General features: G+C 31.5%; 1 protein-coding gene across 1 annotated transcript in view; it reads right to left on the bottom strand.

Moving 5' to 3' along the window:
• Positions 1-18,192, bottom strand: part of LOC140434914 (glucose dehydrogenase [FAD, quinone]-like) — a 47,028-nt gene extending 28,836 nt beyond the window's left edge. The window contains exon 1 of the mRNA XM_072523542.1: positions 17,879-18,192. Within this exon, the coding sequence (XP_072379643.1) occupies positions 17,879-18,184 (306 nt within the window). The 5' untranslated portion in view covers positions 18,185-18,192. The remainder of the gene's footprint in view (positions 1-17,878) is intronic.
• Positions 18,193-19,233: the final 1,041 nt, after the last annotated feature.

The following is a 19,233-nucleotide window of genomic DNA, read 5'->3' as shown; positions in this document are numbered from 1 at the left end:
ACGACCGGGGTTCCCCGCGGAGTCTGCTGCAGGTAAGTTTACTTGACGACTCCAAACACCCACTAGATATTTTGGTCTCATATAGCGCAATTATATCTAATAATTATTTATCAAAATTATTCAAAACAAAGAATTGGTTTTTTTCGTTAAATTTGGCACCAAAACCTAACATTGCATTTAAATGGCCCGGACCGGAATGCTTAAACTCTCTTTAACAATTCAAATTGTACCCCTGTGGGGCGTGGTCCTCACGTTAGAAAACACCATTCTAAATTGTTTTTATAAGACTGCCGAACAACATGTGCCAAAAGACAAAAAGAAAAAAGAAATCATTAAATAATTTTAAGTGCAGGTCACTGTAATCATAGATATTTTTAAATGGAATTAAAACACTATAATTTTAATAAAAATTACAGTTTCTATTATCTTTGAATACTTTCAATCTAGAAATCAATTTCAAAAAATTTCTGAAAATTTTCAGCATGTTTTTAAAATACATTTCCGGATTGAAATTCTAAAAGTCAAAACAAAATAATAAAAATGTTATTCTGATTTCAATTGTGGTTGAATCGAATTTAAAAATATCTACAATGTTAAAAATACAACAAGAAAACAACTTATGGTTAGAGTGCCCGTCGGCAAAAAAGTTAATGATAGCTACTGTCTCTAAACTTTGGGTATTGCTTCATTAGGCCGATTCTGATATGATTTCCCACTGTGTATTTTTTTGGTTCTGGCACATTTTTCCTCTACTGTTCCCACAAAATTTCAGCCATCCGACAGGAAAATCGGACAGGTCAAATACAACATAGGAAAAACTGAAAGCAACAGAAACAAGTATTAATTTAGAATTAATGGTCCAAAAGCTCATGGAGAGAATGGATAAAATGTTCGACCTTCTCATAACTATCTGCTATCAAAACTTAATGTTCAACCCTAAAATTAAAATTGGATATTGGAACGCAAACAGCTTCACAAACCATAGTGAGAAGATTAAGGCATTTATAAAGTTGAATAATCTTGATATTATGATGGTATCTGAACCTCATATGACAACCAAGAGCCATTATGGTGCCAGATTTCTGCACCTATGTCACACCACACCCAATGGTAAAAGGTCATGGTAAATTAATCATTGGAAGTAACATAAAATATCACGAAAAAAATAAAGTATATAAAATCAACATTCAGGCAACCTCAGTATCTGTAAAACTCAGTAAAGGACACGCAACGATGTCAGTTGCGTATTGTCCCCATAGTAAAACAAAATTAAAGAGGAACATTTCTCTAGTTATTTCAATGGTCCTGGTCATAACTTCATTGCAGCAGGTGATTTTAATGCAAAACCTACAAGATGGTGTTCAAGATTAGTAACAACATGCAGAAGAGAACTTATTAAAAGTTTAAACGACAATAATTTAACTCCAATTTCTAGTGGACAACCAACCTACTTTCCTACAGACAGAAATGAAATACCCGATCTCATCGATTTTACCATATATCAAACCATAGTGAGAAGATTAAGGCATTTATAAAGTTGAATAATCTTGATATCATGATGGTATCTGAAGCTCATAGGACAACCAAGAGCCATTATGGTGCCAGATTTCTGCACCTATGTCACACCACACCCAATGGTAGAAGGTCATGGTAAATTAATCATTGGAAGTAACATAAAATATCACGAAATAAATAAAGTATGTAAAATCAACATTCAGGCAACCTCAGTATCTGTAAAACTCAGTAAAGGACACGTAACGATGTCAGTTGCGTATTGTCCCCATAGTAAAACAAAATTAAAGAGGAACATTTCTCTAGTTATTTCAATGGTCCTGGTCATAACTTTATTGCAGCAGGTGATTTTAATGCAAAACCTACAAGATAGTGTTCAAGATTAGTAACAACATGCAGAAGAGAACTTATTAAAAGTTTAAACGACAATAATTTAACTTCAATTTCTAGTGGACAACCATCCTACTTTCCTACAGACAGAAATGAAATACCCGATCTCATCGATTTTGCTATCATAATAGGAATAAGTAATAACTTTTTGGATAGTAAACCTTTCTTTGACCTTTTGTCGGACCATTCTTCCATATTTATTGATGTGATGGAACATGTATATAATATTTAAAACACAATTAATTGAAATCTCCCTCTTAGAACAAATGAAAATATTGAGGAAGCAGTCCATCAATCATTCATCAGTGCACTATGTCAATATCATATAAACATCTTAATCAACGAAAAGAAAAAACTAAAAAAATAGTGGCAAACTTCAAGATCTCCTAAGGACAAAACTGAACTGAATAGGGCTTGAAAGCGAAATACACAAGTACAAAGATCAAGGCATAAATAAATCTCTTAAAAGTCTCACTGCAACGGATGACACCAATTAATTATAAAGTTCGAAATACTCAGAACACTGTAAGTATTCATTATGTTTCTTGTTTTTTTCAGAAGTCATTTAAATGGTTCACGCGCAATTGTCTTGCCATGAAATTCTACCTTCTTGCCTTAGGATCATTAGTTACCGTTCTATATGCTCCTTCCACAACTTTTCCATCTTTTTCAGTATCAAATGTTTGCCTCGCCTTTCAAAGTATACGGGCAGGAGGTTGAGCTTTTACATAGAAATTATGTAAATGAGCTATTGCCATTACTATGAGCGCAGCTTTCTTGGGACTTAATGACATAGGCTTTCGAAGTACTCTGAATATTGCTAAAGTATTGCCAAATACATTCTCCACAACTCTACGTGCTCGCGATAACCTATAATTAAAGATTCCCTAAACCGACCCTTTATTATGAATGCCAGAAAATAGTTTCATTGGCCTTTCGCTTAAAGCAAATGCCTCATCAGCAACGAAAAAACACGTAATTTCGCGTTGTCTTCCATTCAAGGATTCTGCTTCAGACAAACTCAAACAATTATTCTGCAAGTTGTTGTACAAAGAACAATATTCCACCATCAGAAATTCGTCCTTGACCACCAGCGTCAACATAGAGAAAATTATAATTAGCATCAACCAATGCAAGCAAGACTATACTGAATGTTGATTTATAATTAAAGTGTTCGCTGCCCGTATTCATTGTTGATTGTAATACCACATGTTTACCATCCAGGGCCCCTAGGTAATGAGGAAAATTCCAAGTATCATTATACAGTTTAGCCACGTCCAACCATTTCTCAGATTTTATCGGTATCTGCAAAAGATAATTCGTGTAGCAACTTATAAAATTTTTTTTAGATAGAGACAATAGGTGAAGTAAATGCTCAGGAAAGTGTTCAAAGAAGACCAGATCAATTCGCTACCCTAGGCCATACTTCCCGAATCCGAAAGAAAAGAGGTGCTGATGATGAAAAGTTAGACGCCGCATTTGTAGTACTAACTAAAGTTCCAAAAGCCCAAGAAGATTCAGATTGTAGTGAATATACGATCTTTGGGAAGCTAGTGGCGTCCAAACTAAAAACGTATTCCAATACTACAGCGTCAATTGTCCAGGAAAAAATAATGGCTGTTTTATTTCAAGCAGACAGAGGAACCTTTGAACAACATACACAAAGCCCTACTCCCTCACTACATTCTAACAATTCTTCTATATCTATCTATACCAATCCAATACTTCACTCATCTGAATCCCAATTTTCACCGCAATCTTTCCAAACGACCCCATATTCCACTCCAACATATATAGAGTCCCAAGCCAATGATTCCAATACAATTTTCCCAACCATATTCTCTATAGATATATGCCCAGTTTGGACTTAAATTAAATCAGTACTGAACATAATTGTAAATAAAATTCAATATTGATTGAATCGAGATCTTTTAGATTGTTTCGAGATCTTAAAAAGGTATTGTAAACTAGAAAGAATCTCCAGTCGAGAAAAAACGGATCGTGACAGCTTGAGGGTGCGAGGTGGCCAGACACATTAAAAATGTTTTTGAGTTCCTTTGATATTAAACCTTCCATCAAAGACTATACAAGGTAACAAAAAATCCTGTATAGAAAATATTTTTACAAATCTTGACATATTTGATTCTCTTGTATTCAATCCTCATACATCTGATCATACTGCTCAAAAGGTAAAATTTGAATTAAATGAATTTGAGTCAAATATAATAAAAAAATGAATATTTAGCAAGGAGAATTGACTGGGTATCTGTTTTTGAGACATTAGATGTAGATAATCAGTGGGATGCTTTTATGAGTATAGTTCAGAAAATTTTTTTACAATGTTTTCCACTCAAAGAGATAAATTCAGCAAATAAAAAAAAATCACAACAGTACTTTAAAAATGATAATATAAAATATTGTAAATCTAGGCTTGATGTTTTGTTTACACTGTCTACCAATAATGTTGATTATAAAGATATTTACAGGACAGAAAAATGCAAATACAATTCTTTACTCACTCAATCTCGAAAAAATTGTTATAAAGAACGAATTGAAAATAGCGAAAATAAAACTAAAATGGCTTGGCAATTGGTAAAAGAGATTAAGAGTAATTCCAAAAATCAAGGTAATTTCTGTTTAGAGGGTGACCCTCAGGTGCTTTCTAACGAAATAAATCAATTTATGGCAAATGCAACACCAGAAGCTGTAAAGAAAATAAAGCATGTAAAAAATTTTCTAATTAATATCGAACAAACTAATCATTGCATGTTTTTAACTCCCGTTTCAGAGAAAGAAATAAGTCACATAATAAATAACTTAAAAAACAAGCATAGCTCTGGTTATGATGAAATATCAACCAACTTAATTAAATATGTTTCATCAGAGATTTCTCTTCCTCTTTCTTTTATAGTTAATGCCTTTTTTAGGCAAGGTAAATTTCCTCAAAGTTTAAAACTAGCAATTGTGAAGCCACTACATAAAAAAGGTGATGTCACTAAGATGGAGAACTATAGACCAATAAGCCTTCTTCCATCATTCTCAAAAATATTCGAAAAAGCAATATATTTCAGACTACAAAACTTTTTCACTACAAACAACTTATTTAGTAGTTCACAGCATGGTTTTCTCGCAAGGAGATCTATTGAGACAGCTCCCTATGATTTTATATCAAAAATTTTAGAAAAACTGGAGGCAAAGATGAAAACACTAGGTGCTTTTTTGGACCTATCTAAGGCTTTCGATAGCCTAGATCATGTTCTTTTATTACAAAAATTACATCTTTATGGAATACAGGGACCGGCATTAAACTGGATAAAATCATTTCTCACAGATAGGTCGCAAAAGGTATGCCTGGAGAAAAGGGGATGTAAGGTTTACTCTGATCTTATCAATTTAAAATTAGGCATACCACAGGGGAGTGTCCTGGGGCCTTTCCTCTTTTTGGTCTACATAAACGACCTTCCAAATGCGGTGGTTAGTAGTTTCTCAAACCTTGTAAATTTCGCTGATGACTCAAATGTGCTTTTCTGGGTAAAAACTTTAGAAACACTCCTCACAGTGGCAGAGCAAATTCTAAGCAAGGCTGAACAGTGGTTCAGTGGAAATCGGTTGTTGCTTAATACTGATAAGACAGTTTTTGTCTACTTTAGAACCAGCCAGTCACGAGAGCAGTTTCCAGATACAATTAATTTCCTATCACAAAACACGGAACCTGCTAGATCAGTTAAATTTCTTGGTATTCATATTGACCAGAATCTGAATTAGGGGGAACAAATACAAAATACGACAAAAAAACTGAATAGAGCCTGCTACTCATTAAGGGTGTTAAAGAGCTATCTAGACCAGGGGATTTTACTATCAGTATATTATGCAAACTTTTATTCTATTATGCGATATGGGGTAATCTTCTGGGGTGCTGCAGTAGATAGCTCAACTGTCTTTATAGTCCAAAAAGCAGTCCGTGTGATCTTAGGATTGAAGGCGGGAGAATCCTGTAGAGGCCGATTCAAATCACTCAATATACTCACTTTCTCAGCCATCTATATATTTGAATGTATTATGTTCCTTTTTAAAAATTTTTCTTTGTATTGTCACCTGCTTCCCAATCATGAATATAATACAAGAAGCCTTAATTTGAATTTGCCACTTCACAGATTGTCTATAACAGGGAGAAGTCCTTTGTATGCGTGTGTTAAATTTTATAATAATCTACCATCTGACATTCAACAGGAAACGCACTATAGAGCTTTTAAAAGAAAGGTTTTTCAACACCTAGTTGACATTGAGCCCTATACTGTGGCGGAGTACCTGGCCTATCCTTCTCCTTGATCAGCATATTTAATTTGTAATGTTAATATATTTTAAATGTGTAATGTCAAAATATATATTTTTTTTAACCTGTAATGAATAATGTGACGTTATTTGCTCAATTATGTTTAAAAATTTATGCAAATAAAAATTTACTCTACTCTACTCTACTCTAACCGTTATTGAACAGAGAACAGAGATATATTTTCTCCATTTTGTGTCTTTTCGACATATTTTTGGACCCACTAATGTGATCAAAAACTGAGTCGGAAGGTGACATCCTTGTGAAATTTTTATATAATTCACTGATCGACTGAAATTTCAAATCCAAAAGTAAGTGATTGCCACCATATTTCTCCCTACTTTTATATTTTTGTTTTATTAACTGAATAATGCATAAGAATGTAAGCTGCTTCAACAACATCTATCTTGCAGATGCGGATTCAACTTAATTACTGATGGAACGCCAAAATGTTTTGTACGGAGTACGGAACGGTGTTCGATTCGTTAACTTATTTTCAATGACGTCGCGAACTTCTGTTAATCGCGTCGCTGTACGCGACGGACCCACGTCCGTATGTGACGTATGTGGACTCACCTTTAGACTTTTCTATACCCGTAAATACATAAACGTATACTCTATAATTTTATACCTAACTGTGTGTGTATTGTAACTGTTGCTATTTTTTAATATGTGACTATAATGTCTTACTTACTTACTTATAGATGTCTTCATAAAGTGTTATTTATATTTCAAAAACTTACATGTATTAGATATTTATCTCTTTCTCGTCTTAGAAATTTTATATATAAAAAAAGGATTTTTGTCACTGGACGGATCTCCCTTGAGTTAATTACTGGTAAACTTATTGATTATTGTTTTTTTATTAGTAGAAACAGATTACAATAAATAAAGGATGTAAAGAAATACATAATATACGTAATCTTTAGTTTAAAAGATTAAATTTAATTTTATTATCTGAATTTTTTAAGGATAAATATCGACTAATTAAGTGTTAAAAAGTGCAATATTATTTTCATCTTTAAACTTAACAGTCTGAACTGAGTTGTTTCAAAGCGTAAAACCACAGTGATTTTTAATTATTTGTTCATTGACTAGATATTTTGACGAAAGTAAGGTGGTTTTATAAAATTAAAAGCCTTGTTTTGTTTTTTTTTCTCAGTGGCTGAACAACAAATGTCAAATCAACGATTTTATTAGTGGGTCATCATCCATAAAATTAATCCTTAAAACACCATAAAACAACGAAATGCTTTTACTTTTAGATAATATTTAACAAGGTGATTTTTCCACTTTAATGATTTTTTTATTAATGCGTATCTAAATAATTAAAGTAGGAATATAGATGACAGAATATATGTGCTGCAAGAAGTTAAATCGGAAATTAAAGTAATCATAGTAAAGAAATTTAACTAGTTGCTACGCGGTCAAAAAGACCGCACGTATTAAAAATTACCAATATTTTGGCAAAAATTTACATTGGACAACCATGGTCTTCACTAGCTTACTTATTCGATAAGTGGAGCCTCAGTACTAAATCAGAGAAGCGGGAAGATGTTGATTGGGAGTTACAGCACAAAGGTCATAAATTCCGAGCAGTTCTGGTCAGCTATAAAGTTTTTAAATTAAATATGTAAATCGTTTTATTGTGTTTTTGTTACTGTGAGATATGTATAAACCGTTAGTTTTCTAAATATACTATTATACTTTTGTCCTATTCTTTAGTAACCTTTTGAGTATAGTCCTTTTTGTTTTACTTAGGTCAGAAATTCCGCATGTGACTAGTCATTAACTTTTAAATTCCTTTGCTTACTTTGCAGCTAACTACTCTTACGATTTTTCATGATTCCCTTTTTGTTTTATTGAGAATCAAAGATTTATTTTTCAAAATTTTAGCAGCAGCAAACTTTTATATTTAATTTGTTCCACTTTATTTTTATAACGGACTATGAGAAGTAACACAGGAGACTTCAAGCCCTCATAGAACAAGAAACGCTTGATACAGAATATGACGACGATATGACGAGAATGAAGTAAATCCGAAAATTATTGATGAGAGGACTAAAGATTCGGAAAGCTAACTACAAAACAGGATCAAGAGGAAATAGAAAAAGTTTTACTGAATGAAATTCTAGAAGAAAGTGTTTTTAGGGGAGAAGATGTTACAATGTGGAGAAAGCATCCAAGAAGAAACACAGGAGTACGTATAAGCAAGACTAATATAATAAAATATTTACTTGAGCCTAATGGAATTACAAAACACTTAAAAAAATTACGATATTTGGAGTTATTTTATTGATGAGGACATGATTCCCATAATTGTGGAAATCACTAATAAATATGTTGAAAGTATAGCAAGCAATTTCTCAAGGAAGAGAAATGCAACGCTTACAAACTCATCAGAAATTCGCGCCCTTATTGGCCTTTTATATTTGGCAGGAAAATATAATGCCCATCACCTCAATACATAAGATATACAGTGTGTCCGTAAAGTATGGAATAAATTCGATACTTCCTAAATGAAAAGCCTTTTTAAAAAAATCTAAAACACGCTTTTTTTAAGTTTAATGTTCTACATTTTACAATAAAATTTCATTATACAAGGTGATACACTTAACAAAATGAACTGATTCGAAAAAAGTATAATACTGGGGGTCTAATGGATTTAATTTGAAAGATATGTGCTTAGAAATGTAATTTTTATTGATTTCTAATATTAATAAATTATAAATAAATTATAATAAATAACTTGAAAGTAATCCAGTAATTAATACATGACTTTATATAAATGTTCAAATTGTAGCCCTTTTTTGTATTTGACAGTAACCCAAACGTTGTACAAATTCTTGTAGAACCTTGTTTATGGTTTCTTGAGAAATATTGTTTATTTCTTTACGAATTCTTGTTTTTAAGTCTTTAATATTTGCAGGTTTCGTTTTACAAACAACATTTTTCAAATAACCCCACATAAAATAATCCAAAGAAATGAGGTCCGGCGACCTCGCTGGCTATTCGATATGTCCACGTCTTCCAAACCACCTTTTCGGAAAAATTTTGTTTAGGAACCTTTGAACATCTACAGTATAATGCGGAGCGCCCATCCTGTTGAAATCATAAACTTTCATTAAAAACCTCCACGATTTCTACTGGGGAATAAGTTAACTATAGTAGGTACGAGATAACCCCTTAAAAACTGAAGGTGTGGTGGCCCGTTTAAATTACCTTCGAAAAAGTAGGGTCCGATGATTATATTTCTTACAATGCCAGCCCACATCTTTACCTTTTGCGGGTATTGTCTATGATGTTCCCGCATTCAGTTTGGGTTTTCTTTTGCCCAGTATCAACAATTCTGACGGTTGACCCTCCTTTTAACGTGAATGTAGCCTCATCAGAAAAAATATTTTGAACCAAGAGAGGGTTTCGGTTACATTTATTTATTATTGTTCCGTAAAATTGTATTCTTTTATCTGGATCATTCTCGTGTAATTCCTGTACAAGTGTGCATCTAAAGGGTTGCAATTTTTCAAGTTTTATTACTTTGTGTACCGTTGTTGATAAATATTCAGAAAGAATAAATCTTCTAGATGCAAACATCGAGATCACTACTAACCTTACGAACAGAAGTGTGCTCATCTTTTTTAAAAGCAAATAGACTATCTAATGTTGTATCATAATTTACAGAGAGACGACCTGATTTGCGTGCATTTTCAATGGTACCAATTTTTCAAAATCTCTTTTCAATCTTATTAATTGTTGACTGCGTTATGGGTCTTTCTGAATATTTATCATTAAATAAATTACACACTTCCATCTGAGTTCGCGATTTGTCTCCATACCCAATCATCATGAGTATTTAAATTCTTTGCTTTACACTCAAATTCATTTCTACTTGAAATTAATTCTAAGCAATAATACAGAACATTCACAAAATAATATAAATAATTATGGTACTACTTAATTGTTATTGAACGTTACTAAAACTAATTACATTTCACTAAAAACTAGTAGTAGGCTACTTTTTTGCAATTCATAATAAATAATTTATTTTCTAAACGCATATCTTTCAAATTATATCCATTAGAACCCGAATATTATACTTTTTAGGAATCAGCTCATTTTTATCGATATAAAAATGTCATAAAATATAGGGTGTTAGATTCAAATAAAACCGATGACGTCATCACCTTAATGTGTATCACCTTTCGTAATGAAATTTTGTTGTAAAATGTAGAACATTAAACCTAAAAATCGACAGAATTTTCAGATTTTTTTAAAAAGGCTTTCCATTTAGAAAGTATCGAATTTATTCCATACTTTACGGACACACTGTATGGCAAACAAATGGTGAAGGTATCGAAATATTTAGACTAGTTTTATATCAATATCACGATTTCGGTATCTTCTGAGATACATTAGATTTACTAATAAGGTCAATAGTGAAGAACGTAGCAGACTGGGTAAGAAGGCGGCCATCCGATTGTTTTTTGACAAATTCGTAGAAAAGTATAAATCGAGATTTATCCCTTCGGAATTTGTAACACGCGATGAAATGTTTCCTGTTTTTTTTAAGGAACTGACTTTAGATACAATGTATTTCAAGCAATGTATTGGACTTTAAAATTTTAGATTACGTGATCCCAAAAAGTATTATATCATAAATGAAAAGCTATATGTTGGTCGTGAACCAGATGGCCCATTTACTGTAGACAATTCCCCAAATGACGATAAAAACAATATGTGCGCCAATAAAGAATTCTGGTCTCAACTTTATTTCAGATAATTGGTTTCTTAACATTCCTTTAGTCGATGTTTTAAAAAAGAATTTAAATTGACTGTTGTGGGAACCATTAGAAAGAACAAAAGGGAACTGCCCCCTAAATTACTTAAATAATCTCATCTCCTAAAATCAAGTATGTTCGCGTTTAGCGATACATGTACCTTAGTGCCAAATATACCCAAAAAGAAGAAAGTTGTATTGCTTGTTTCAAGTCTGCATGATGACGGCGCAATAGATAAATATACAGTGGAACATTATAAAGCCTAAATTTTGACGTTTAATAATAATATAAAAGGCAAGGTTCACATCGTTGATCAGCTGTCCACCTCCTATTATGTTTCGAGAAAAACAAGACGTTAGTCCATGGTAATTTTTAAGACGATAATAAATATCACAGGCATTAATTCGCTAGTGATTCATACATGTAACAACCCTGGTGGAGGCAAAAGGCTTAGTAGAAAATTTTTGGATCTTTTAGCATTTTCTCTTATAGATCAGCATCTTCTAGTCCTAGTGACAGTAGTGACAGTAAAAAGTTTAAACAGAGATCTGAAATTACGTATTAAGGCTATATGTAATATTCCTAACACAGACGACATGCGACAATCCAACGAATGGAAAAGTACATGGTAGATGCCACGTTTGCGAGTGTGAAAAGGATCGGAAAACGATTGTTTCCTGCTCTACATGCAATAAGTTTTGGTGCAGAGAACGTACATGTGCAGTATGCAAAGAGTTAAGTTAAGAGACTTAACTTATATCGAATATCGAATAAACTAAGAGTTTTCGTTTTTTTATCAGAGTACTTTTTATATTATTTTGTAACATGTTATTATACTTTTATACTACTATTAACAAGAAAATATATGATGCGATATGCATCTTTAAGGACCCAAAACAGGTAATAACATAAGATTGACACTAAGAGTAAGATTTACTTTAACACAGGAGAAAATGTATGTTAGAATCAGATTAAAAATTTTTAGTAAAAAATCTTGTCTTCAAAAATCTTGACGATAACTTTTTCTTGTTTTCTTTATAAAAAGAGTCATACAAAGGCGATTTTGACTCACTGACTAGTAAAGAAAAAACAAAATTTAAAATAGAATAACATATTTTATAAACACATATTTTAAGAGACATAATCATTGCAAATAATAAAAAAAAATATGGGGAATATCAAGCATGGTTTAGGCAAAATATATCTATTAATGACCAACTTTTAACAGTCAAACAAATACTAGCCAAAGCATGGGAATATGACTATACCTATACGACATTTACTATACCTTTAAAGACTTTAATCAAGTCTATGAGACAATAAATAGAACAAAACTACAAGGCTATGAAGATGATAATGACTTAAACAAGACGACGGATTGGCACCAATATTTTTTAACCTTCTTCTTGAATATGTAATAAGTTGGTTATTGGTGAGAAGGGAAACCTCGACGGTAAAAAGGTGTTTATCGATTGTCTGAGCAATTAAAGAAATAATTTGATCAACAAAAGTTATAATGCAACTTTCGCGTGAACCTACCAAACGTGACGTGAGTTCCACAGCAACCTCAAAATATTTATATTGTTAACAATATAACCTATAAAATACCGAAGGAATAAAAAAAAATAAGTTTTGGGTCAGGATCAATACGAGTTTTTGAAACGGTAACAGGGTAACCTTGCAGCGTCTCTGATATTAATAAGTCGTGACTTCGAATAATACTATGAATTCCCCTCACATCTCATATTCCAGTGTTGGCAATACATTTAATGATCCAACAAAAGATCAAGCTATAGTGCTTTCCAGTGTTGAAGGAAACAAAGTTCATGAGTATATCATAGCCGTCGGTTCACTAGTGGGTCTACCTAACGTGTCCTTCGCTTCCAGAATCGCCAACACTTCCAGATGACTCATCACCCCAGCTCAGGGGACTTGTAATAGCAAATGCTTGCCTACTGTTCCAAACACGTTTATTAAACAATAACTACATAATATGGGTGTAAACGCCGTCTAAAAAATGACTTTTCTACGAGTAGGAATGTCTGAAAGCGAATACAACCATATCTTGAGTTTTAGAATGTAACTATTTTCCCATCTTTAAAAAATATATCTATTCCTAATTCTTAAATTATCTCTCATAAGAATACCACTTACCGATTATACCTTTCTATAGAAGGATATTAACCGTACAAAATGTAAGACTATTGGTCATCAGGAAGCAGAATGCTTTGAAAAAGCTAATTCAATCACTTCGAATGCACACCCAGAAACTTCCAAAAACATATTAACTACACTAAATGCCTATAATAAACAAAGAGAACAAGATTTCTTTGACAAAGCTTATTTAACCATTTCTAATGCATACCCAGAAACTTTTAAAATATATTAACTACAGTAAATGCATCTAATAACCAAACAGAACAGCTATGGAAACTGACGACAACATCACAGGATCTGTAAATAATATAACTGAAATATCGTCCATAAAAATCCCAACATCAAAATCCCATAACATCAGCGATCCTATTCCGGTAGAAAAAAACACCATCTCCAATTATTATACAAGTCTCCAATCAACTAAAAAGGAACATATTATCTTCTTCAGACGTTATCAAAAATATTCCATAGACCGATTTGCCGATCTTTACTTCTCCTCTAGTAAGCAAACTAATGAAAAAGTAAAAAATGAGTTAACCAGAAACTCCCGGGAAGATCTTTTGCTTTCTCTAGAGTCAATTAAAAACAAAACAGAAAACAAACTACCACCATTTAGCCTAAACTACAATGAAATATGTGACTTTCCGAAAAACGCACTATATGTCAAACATCCTAAAATAATTTTAAAACATTACTTAAATGAAACTACCAAGTTAAATAAGTTTTTTAATTCTGTTTACTGTTATAATCATAATTCTAATTAAAAAAATAATAGCACTAGGTTAAAAAAGAAACTAAAGCCCAATAATCTCTCTTCCACAAAATAAACCGATGAACCACGATGGAATTTTAATGGGTTTTATACCAATTTAGAACAGTTAAAACTTTTAATAAATGAATAATGCCCTAAGATCTTTCGTCTTTAAGAAACTCCTCTTTAACAAGCCAATATAAATCTTCGAAATTATCAAAATTTCCCAGAAAACAGAATAGTACATCAGGTCAGTGGCGGAGTACCTATCTTCGTAAGAACAGAGCCAGAAGCTAAGCCAATTGCATTAAATATTAATCTCGAAGCTGTAGCACTGCTCTGATCCACTGACTGTTAAACATATCCTTCTTTTATTATCTGCAATTCATGGAAGAAAGAAGATCCCATGGGATCACAGATGATGATCTCAAAACAGTTCGCATCAAAAAAATCTCAATAGTGTTAACCTATTTAAAAGACATCAAGTTATGTGATTTTATTTAATGTAATATTTCTTTTGTTTAACTTTTTTAAGTTAAACATAAATAAAAAAATTATTATTAAAAAAATAATTGAATTAAAAAAAATTTTAAAACTCAACATAAAATAACGCATGAATTTTGCTCGAAAAATTTATAGTAGATTTTTTTAAGTACTTAAAAAATCCATTAAAATAAGACTTTGTAGAATTTTTCGGCGTGTGCACTAAGGTGTGTGATAAAAATGAAGTCAATTCTTGTTTTTTCGTAAGAAAAAAACAAAATATTACTCATGCTATTTCTACCCTGATTCCAATTAAATGTTATCTATTTCAAATTCACTTTACATGAAAAAAATGGTTATATTGAAAAAATTACTTTTGAAATTTTTACAAATACTTTTCACAGTTTTAAAAATACCATTTTATTTTGAAATGACGTACAAAACTATCGAAGATATATAAAAAGGTTACCCCTCTCCCATTAAGATAGGCAAAATGACCTCACCCCCAGAATTCAATTTTTTTTTTAACTTCTTTTCGTTCTATGCTATTATAATATAAAACTCAGCGCAATTTTAGTCCGACACTCCCCACTCCCAAGAACGTAAATTTTTTGTTTTTTTTTTATTTTTTTAAGAGAGATGCAGTCAATTTAAAAAGCTTTTAGGTTAAGTATACATAACCTTAAAATGCATTTTTTTTAATCAAAGCGTATACTTTTTTTTTTAAGGTAACTGCAAGTCCAGTTTTTTTTTTCATTTTGTGTATTTGATGAAAAACTATAATTGTTTCGTATGATGCGCCATCTTCAAAATTGAAAAAAACTGTTTTTTAAAGGGTTTGGGGGGATTTTCTTCATTTCATAGACTTCAGAATAAATCAAATCAAGGTTTTTCATAATTTGTGTTTATTCTTAATTAAATAAGGCCTTAAATTGGTTCAAAAATTGGGCGAACCTCCTTTAAAACCCTAATAACCTATGTTTTTCAGAGTTTTTAGGGATTTTGGAAGGATTAAATGTATTTTTTGACATTAACCCAACCTAAATAAATTTTCTCAAATTTTGCTTTTTATATGATTAAAAAATAAGACATAGTGCATTTTTTTATTTTTATAGACCCGTAGTTTGAGTGTATATTAACATAAAAATGCATTTTTTTTTTTTCGAAAAAGGCCCATAACTCGTTTTTGGATTTGGCTGCAGGTACAATGTTTTTTTAAATTAAGTGTATTTTATCAAAAGCTATATATCTAAATTTTTTTAATTTGAGTTATATGTATCCTAAATTAAATAAGGCCTTTAGAACATTTAACAATTTGCGAAAAACAACTTCAAGCTCCCCTAAAAACATGGGGTTTTCCCGGGTTAAATATATTTAGACATCAACACAACCTAACATTTTATTTTCGAAAAAAGCGTATAACTTTTTTTTTGAAGATTGCTACAGGACAATTTTTTCTAATTTATGTATTAAAGCAAAAATTATATATCTGATTTTTTTTTAGATTTTTCCGTTTGTTTAGATTTCGAAAAATCCAAAAAAAAACTGGTTTTTAGGGGATTTGAGATATTTGGAAGTCTATAAAATGGAGAAAGTCCCCCAAAACCTATTAAAAAACAGTATTTTTCGGATTTATGAAGATGGCACACCATACAGAAAAATCTGAAAAAATCAGAGATATAGTTTTTAAGCAAATATACAAAATGAAAAAAAATTAGTCCTGCAGCCATCTCCAAAAAAAGTTTTTTTGAAAATGGCTGCAGGACCGTTTTTTTGAAAAAAAAAATGCTTTTTTTAGGTTATGTACACTCAACGTATGGGTCTATAATAAATACAAACATTCTGTAAAATCCTCATCTATGCGTTTGAATTTTTGGAAATTTTTAAATTGATTGCAAAACTAAGGATTTTTTTACTAGAAAATAGTGTTATACACCAAATTTTACGTATCTTCAAATTTTTCAAGTAAAATTTTTTATTATTCTCTGTTTAGTTTTTAAAATTTTTTGTTAAATACAAAATTAATTTTAACCTTTAAATAAAAAACTCGCTTTCATTTTTTGTAAGCTAAAAAAAATAATAAAAACGAAGAATTAAGGAGGAATAGGGAGTGGAAGGTGGGGGGTAGCCGACTAAAATTGCACATTGCCTTATTTTTTAATCACATAGAATATAAAAAAATTAAAAAAATTGGATTCTGAGAGTGAGGGAATTTTGCCCATCTTAACGGGGACACTTTGTATGTAACAAAAGTAAGGATAAGTAGAAAATAGTATTATACAACAAATTTTATGTATCTTCAAATTTTTCAAGTAAAATTTTTCAGTATTCTCTGTTTAGTTTTTAAAATTTTTTCGTTAAATACAAAATTATCACCTTTAAAATAAAAAACTCGCTTTTATTTTTGTAAGCAGCACTTTATTCAATAATAGTTTTTTTTTTTTTTGATAAAATTGTTATTCGTGAAAAATTTATTCAAAACGTAAGAAAAATTGAAATGTATAATCACGAATAATTTTTAAAATATTGATGTTTCGAAAATACTATAATGGATATGTTTGCGATAGAATATATTATTTTATCGATTTTTGAGATTATTTTCATAATAAAGGTTACTACCTTCCAGTTAGGTGGATTCAACCCCCTAGGTACCCTAGGTACCCCCTAGGTACCCCCTAAGGTACAAGCGCATTTAAGCATACAGTAGATTTTGCTTCCAAGGTTTTCCTTACTTACTGTTAAAATTCCAAGAAAATCGATGCATGATAATGGAATTTGGAGATAAAATCTTGGTACATTGCACTAGGAATCGTGATCACTTGTTATTTGAGATGTGAACGTATAGAAGTATTCTGAAGATCTCATAGACAGATTACGTTACGAACGGAGAAGCTTTCGTAAGTAGGGAAAATAAATTTAAAAAGGAATAGAATAATTTAAACTAATACAATGAAATCAATTATATCATTTAAAAGCAAAATAGAGGTGAAAAGGAATGAGAATATGACGAATATTCACTAAAAACAACCTTAAAAAATTTGTAGCTACAGCTCAAAACCACCTTTTAGAGTAGTTTTTTCGAAAGCTATAGTGGCTATGATGATTGTCAATCTCCATGTCGAAGTTTTTACTTGACAAAGAAATGTATTATTTAATAAATAATGATTTTTTACTTAAGAAATATATTGTTTTAATAGAATCAAACTGTTCTAAAAATTTCCAAATAGATAATTTCTGATGTCGTCATTTATAAGATAAAAAAAAATGAAAAATTGCCGCTTAAAATTTAAAAAAACAGCGCGGACAATCCAGCAAGTACATATGAAGTTTAATTATTAACTCCAGAAACATTTCCTATCGCAATAAAAACCCACGGGCTTCTGTTTTCAATTAGACACTGAGTAGTCACTACCTAATAATAATTTTTGATACGCGATATTTCTGGCATTAAAGAGTATTTTGTCAAAATATCCTTACCCTCCAATGCTCGATTTCTGTCAGTCTGTTAGCTACAACGCATCCTGCGCTTCCGGCACCAACAATGATAAAATCGTACTCCTCTTGTTTCGGTTTGGCACTATCATAAGGGTTTGTAAAATCCCACGAAGAAAATCCCGAACTAAAGTCATAATCGTATCCGTATTTATTCTTCGCGTCCGGTGAATACCCGAATAAATTCGCCACTAATTGCAAAAACAAGAAAGTCGAAGGTTGACAGGTTGTTAAATTAGTATGAACAGCACAAGGTTGTGATAGATCGGGTGGTGTCCATGTTTGTACCATTTCTTGACTTTGCACCTACGCTGACTAGATAAGAATAAGAAGTGAATGGGCTTTCATTCTAAGAACTTATTTGTCGCGGAATGTCGTGAACTCAAAGGTAATTGCACGGTTTATTTAACAGGGGGGACATGCGACTGTTAGAATAAAAGTATTGGGTGAACCAAAAATGGTATATTTAATTAGGGATTTATTAATTTTGTTGCGATGAAATTTAATTCATTCACGTTTTTCGTCAAGTTTTCCTGAATTGAATTATCTTGTACTTTTTATCTCAAGTTTATATCAGTTCCGTTGTCTTTCCTTATTGTAATGTTTAATTAACAAGGTCGTTACATCCGCGGAAATCTAGTATTTTGGTTTTGTTAGAATTTATTTAAAACACGCTATAAAATGTCTATGATGGCCCTACTCCAAGTGACAAAACTGGTTTGTCAGTTGGCATGTCATGTCAGTTTTTGCTTCAATGGAAAGGAATGTTTTTATGCACATTTGTTATCTATTTAAAGCGAATTTCTTCTCGCAAATACATTTATATTATTAAATCTCTTCTGGATTGAGTACATTTTGATAACCTTTCATATATTGGTAAATAATAATTTTTTATACCTTTCTTATGAATAGTTTTTTGACCTCTGACCTTTTTTAATGTAATTGAACTAATTTATTTAATAATTATTCTATTCGTTTAATCCTTGCTATCTGCTTTTTTTGTATAATTGTTAAACTTCTGGCAAAGAAATGTTTAAAATTTTATGTAGTCGCTAACACAAGGTTTCTTATTTTAGTTTATTGGCGTTATCAATGTTTTCTTGTTCATGTTTTGGTGGGAGATACCCTAACCACATGGGTGGAATTTCCTGAGCCTCGTGGTGCACCACACATGGAATAAAAACATAACAGGTACCATGGAAAACTCAATAGTTGCCTGAAACTAAAACGAGTTAGATCTCCGGCGTCTCCATCAATTTACAATACACTCATTCAGCCAATAAACACTAATAGTATATTCTATTATGCTGGTAATGACAACACAACCTATCGATATAGAG

Source organism: Diabrotica undecimpunctata, chromosome 2 (genome assembly GCF_040954645.1).
Source record: "Diabrotica undecimpunctata isolate CICGRU chromosome 2, icDiaUnde3, whole genome shotgun sequence".
NCBI lineage: Eukaryota > Metazoa > Arthropoda > Insecta > Coleoptera > Chrysomelidae > Diabrotica > Diabrotica undecimpunctata.
The sequence above is the reverse complement of the archived record's forward strand: the minus strand, read 5'-3'. Positions and strand labels throughout refer to the sequence as shown.